The 5000-nt window shown below is 46.8% G+C and overlaps 1 protein-coding gene across 5 annotated transcripts in view; it reads right to left on the bottom strand.

The window, feature by feature from the left end:
* ltbp1 (latent transforming growth factor beta binding protein 1) overlaps window positions 1-5000 on the bottom strand; it is a 128722-nt gene that overhangs the window by 8097 nt on the left and 115625 nt on the right. For all 5 annotated transcript variants that reach the window (XM_048269439.1, XM_048269442.1, XM_048269441.1 and 2 more), the window contains 2 exons: window positions 4347-4436; window positions 2044-2172 (listed from right to left, as the gene is read on the bottom strand). In XM_048269439.1, the coding sequence (XP_048125396.1) occupies window positions 2044-2172; window positions 4347-4436 (219 nt within the window). The remainder of the gene's footprint in view (window positions 1-2043; window positions 2173-4346; window positions 4437-5000) is intronic.

The following is a 5000-nucleotide window of genomic DNA, read 5'->3' as shown; positions in this document are numbered from 1 at the left end:
TGTGTGTGTGTGTGTGTGTGTGTGTGTGTGTGTGTGTGTGTGTGTATGTGCATGAGTGTATACGTCTCAAATATGCCGGCACAGCACATGCATTAGACACACACTAGGTTTGCGGTATTATAATTGCTGAGGAAATGAACAAAGTTTTAAAAAAAAACAGCGCAAATGGTTTTCCTGAAGAGCCGATTTTCAAAAATATCCCTCTGTCGATCCATACCTGCTTTTCTTTTTTTAGTCCTGCTTTTAAATATGTGGCCTACATCGAGCACCAGCCCAGCGGGCTGTGGTGTGTGTGTGTGTGTGTGTGTGTGTGTGTGTGTGTGTGTGTGTCTCTAGGGGTTTTATGCGTAGCAGAGGTAGGGAAAAGCAGCAGACTCGGGAGGCGAGTCAAGCTCTCCACCCAGTCCCATCCTGTCAAAATAATCTGAAGCAAATGTGGCGGAACCCCGCGGGCGGCCACCACAGGCATGCTGTCCCCGGGCCCTGCGCTGCTGCTGAAAGGGGCCTGGCGTTGGCTACGTCCAGAGGACTGGTGGAGGTGGGGGTGCGGGTGGGATGGAGGTTTTCTGGGGCCTGGGGCGTCTGTACCGCACTGCACCGCACCGCACCGCACTGCGTATGGGTCGGGCTGGGTCGGCTGGGCTCGGCTCAGCCCAGCCAAAAGGGACTGGGTTCCACTCCCCCTGGTCAGTGCCAGGCACTTGTGGGTCGCGGTTTTGGGAGGGCTGCTGGCAGAGGACACCTCGGAGGGGACCTGCTGCTGCCTGCGCCTCATGCCTCCGCCGCTCCACCACAAAGCAGCTCCACGCCCTCCCCTTCACCCGCACCTGACCTCAGCCACCCTCCAGCCACGGGGCCATGGCCGCCTGCCCGGCCTGCCTGCTTGCCTGGCCTGGCCTGCTTGGATGTTTATATGAGCCACCAGCTCCCGGCAGCGCAGGCTTCTGACGCAGGCTCTGCTTCCACTCAATGCAGCACTGCGGCGGGCTAGCAGTCTGCACAGGCCCTCTGTTACCCCTCAGCATGGTCAGATGTGCTTAGATGAACCCTTCCAAAACCACATAAGTACTGGCCATTCAGATAAACAGCTTGACCATCTCTGAGAGGGCCAGCAGTGCTGATTACCCTTGTGAATGGACTGGTTTGAACTCAATAAGGGATGCAGCTGCATGTCTATAACAATCATGCATGTGTTTTAAAGGGGCATACACATAGAGAGATGGGAAACCCGAGGTGCGTTCATATTCGGTGTTTTCCGAATATGTTTTCCCTGAACAGTTCAATTTGAACGATTTGTCGCAAACATTCCATCGTAATGGTAACACTTCGTCTAGCTCCAGTCCAGCTCCACTGTGCGTTCACGGAGAAGTACCTCCTCAGACTGTTTGCAAGTGTTTGCAAACGTTCACAAAAAACTCCTTACCTTGTGCATCTAAAACAGGCGATTTCACTAATAAGCTCATCTACCTAGATAGAGTTAAGACTTATACTTATTCATTTGGCTGATGCTTAAGCTTAAAAGAATCAGCTAGTTTAGTGAAATGTTGCAGCAAACGTGGTAAGATTTTTACTTTCTGAAGCCGGGTTTCCCATCACTGTGTGATAAAAACGCTAAATGATAAATGCACATGTGATAAAACTGTCTTCAAGGGGCTTCTAACTGGCTGAGTCCAGAAACAGTACATGATGAAATAATTAAATTTGCTTGTGTACAAGAGTGAAATAAAATAGATAGAAAGTTGAGAAAATATATGTGGTCACGTGTATGCATACAGAATATAGCTGATAGGCCCCTAAAGTCACACACCTGGAAGGAGATATCGGATTCCTGTTTAAATATTTGTAATAAAGCTGATGCAAAAAATCTATGTTTTTTTTTTTTTGGCCAGAAACTGGACTTCACTGATTTATTTCAGGACAAAAGGACAAAAACATTAATCCAACACATGTTGGAGCCCAATGTCTGTATCAACAAATCTATGCATGTCAAATCTATGTTTTGGAGATGGGTTTGAACTGACTGGTCACTCCAGACGTACTCACCAAGGCACTCCAGCTTGACCTCGTCGTAGAAGAGTCCGGCCTTGCAGTAGCACTCATACGTCCCGGGCATGTTGAGGCAGAAGCCGCCTTTGCAGATCTCCGTGCCAAAGAGGGCACACTCATCCGCATCTACAGTAGGCAGGAACACAGCGGTCAACAGTGCGGCTTAGCATGCACACTGAACACACACTCCACACACACACTCCGCACACACTGTACACACACACTCTGCACACTGAACACACACTCCACACACACTCCGCACACTGAACACACACGCCACACACACTCTGCACACTAAGCACACACTGTACACACACACTCTGCACACTGAACACACACTCCACACACACACTCCACACACTGTACACACACACTCTGCACACTAAACACACTGAACACACACTACGCACATTGAACACACACTGAACACACGCTCCGCACAGTGAACACACACTTCATACACTGAACACACACTCCGCATACTGAACACACACACTGAACACACACTTAACACACTGAACACGCACTCAGCACAATGAACACAAACTTCATACACTGAACATACACTCCGCATCCTGAACACACACACTGAACACACACTCAGCACACTGAACACACACACGTAAACTACGGCAACTCTACCAGTTGACCTATGAATTGGGCAACAGAAACATAAGTTCAATTTGACACTGCAGATGGCTATCAGATGGGTGTGTAGCATGTGGTGAGATGTCAGGCTTAGTCAGCGCTATATTCATATCACATTCACTTTAACTAATAGCGACACATTTCCCCTTAAAGACGTCCAACTGAAGTGCTGTTGAGGAAACATGTGATGAGACATCTGATAGAAAGATGTCCTGACTGATGGCCTTCACACGTGTGTGTGTGTGTGTGTGTGTGTGTGTGTGTGTGTGTGTGTGTGTGTGTGTCATCCTGCGAGGACGGCCGTCCAAATTTACAACTGAAAATGCAATCAGCTTTGCAAACAGACTTGCTAATTGAAGACACATCCAGGCTGATGCACAGGAAATGTTCTTGGAAGCCTGCCGTCTGTCTCACTCTCTATCTGCCTCCCACCTTCCATCATATCCATTTCTCTCTTTCCCCCTCTATCTCCCTCTTCCTTCCTCTCTCTCCCTTCCCCCCTCTATCTCTCCCTTCTTTTCTCTCTCTCTCTCTCTATCTGTCTCTATTCTCACTGTCTATATATCTCTCTGTGCTTAACTCTCTTTTTCCCCTGATTCCTCACCATCTGCTCTCTCTCTTCCTCTTCCTCTCTCTCTCTCTCTCTCTCTCTCTCTCTCTCTCTCTCTCTCCCCCTTCCAGCTGCACCACACTCAGCCGGTTCTGTGCCAGTCTGACCTCAACCAGACTCTTATTGCCTCCATAAATTAACTCAGTGAATTAGGCGGGCCCTGACACAGGCTTTCCGTGAGTGGGTGGGTGGGGGTGGGGGTGGGGGTGTGGGTGGGGGTGGGCAGGCAGCGTTTGTGGCAGGGCGATTGGGACGGTGCAGACGAAACATATGGAGGTCATATGTTTCCAAACACACACACATACACACATGGCTACAAGAACACATGCACACACACACACACACACACACACACACACACACACACAGACAGGCACAAACACACACACAAACACACACACACACACATACACACACACGTACAGTAAAACCACACACTTACACCACCACTCACACTGACATACACCAACAAATGTCTGCACATTCACAAATACACGCCTGCACCCATGCCTGTTCCTCTGAAGTCTGACATTTATGTATTGTGTCTGAGACACCACAGGGCCAAACAAAGCAGACCAAACACACACACAACCATATATACACACATCCACACACATATACACTCAGAGACACAGACACTGATCTGCACACAAACATATATACACACACACACACATACAAGCACAGACATACACACACACACACAAACACTCCGAGACACAGACACAGACCCAGACACACACACACACACACACACACACACAGACACAAATACACAGACATACACACACACACACACACACACACACACACACACACACACACAACCACACACACAAGGAGCGTCCACATTTACCGCTCTATTTATGTGAATATGGGTGTGTGTATGAGCGTGTGTGTGTGTCTGTGCTATGGGTATAACAGATTTTTTGCTAAAAACACACATACACAAATAGACAGACAAATACACTCACTGATACACACACACACACACACACACACACACACACACACACCACATCACCACCTCCAATATACATACCTTTGTAGGAATCGACTGCGGCCACTCCAAACACGTCATCTCCACTGGGAATGCTGCCCTTGCCCGCGGGACACATCTTGGCAAACTGATCTGAAAACAACACAACATCCACTAATCAGATGGAACACCTCTCTTCAAACAAACCCAATAAACTCAACAAAACATATTTTCCCATTAAAGCTTTTCATGTTGTTTCATTATTATTTGAATATAATATCAATATAAAAACATGTTTAATTTACCATCAGCATCCAGCCATACAACCCAAAATCATTTTGAACAACTTGTATGTGTCATACTGTATATAAGTAACTGCTAAAGCAAAAGCCAACATGGTAAAACAAAACACAAAAAAAGAAAATATTCTAGAAGTGTGCAGACCTTTTAAACATTTACTGACCGCTTTTGTCCGACACCAGAGATGTGCATAATGATTAGATTAGATTAGATTAGATTAGATTAGATATACTTTATTGTCTGTTCCAAAAGGTTACAGAATTTTTCATTTGACAAGGCTCACATTTAAAAAACATGCATACAGACATACAACACAGGGGCTGTAGAGTGTTAATTTGGTGTTATTCAGAATGGCTATTGCAGAGGGGATGAAGGATTTCTTATAAATGTTTTTTTTCCGCATTATACCGTCTGCCT

This window comes from Alosa alosa, chromosome 18 (genome assembly GCF_017589495.1).
Source record: "Alosa alosa isolate M-15738 ecotype Scorff River chromosome 18, AALO_Geno_1.1, whole genome shotgun sequence".
NCBI classification, from domain to species: domain Eukaryota; kingdom Metazoa; phylum Chordata; class Actinopteri; order Clupeiformes; family Clupeidae; genus Alosa; species Alosa alosa.
Note: the sequence above shows the minus strand (reverse complement) of the source record. Positions and strands in the feature narration are given on the sequence as shown.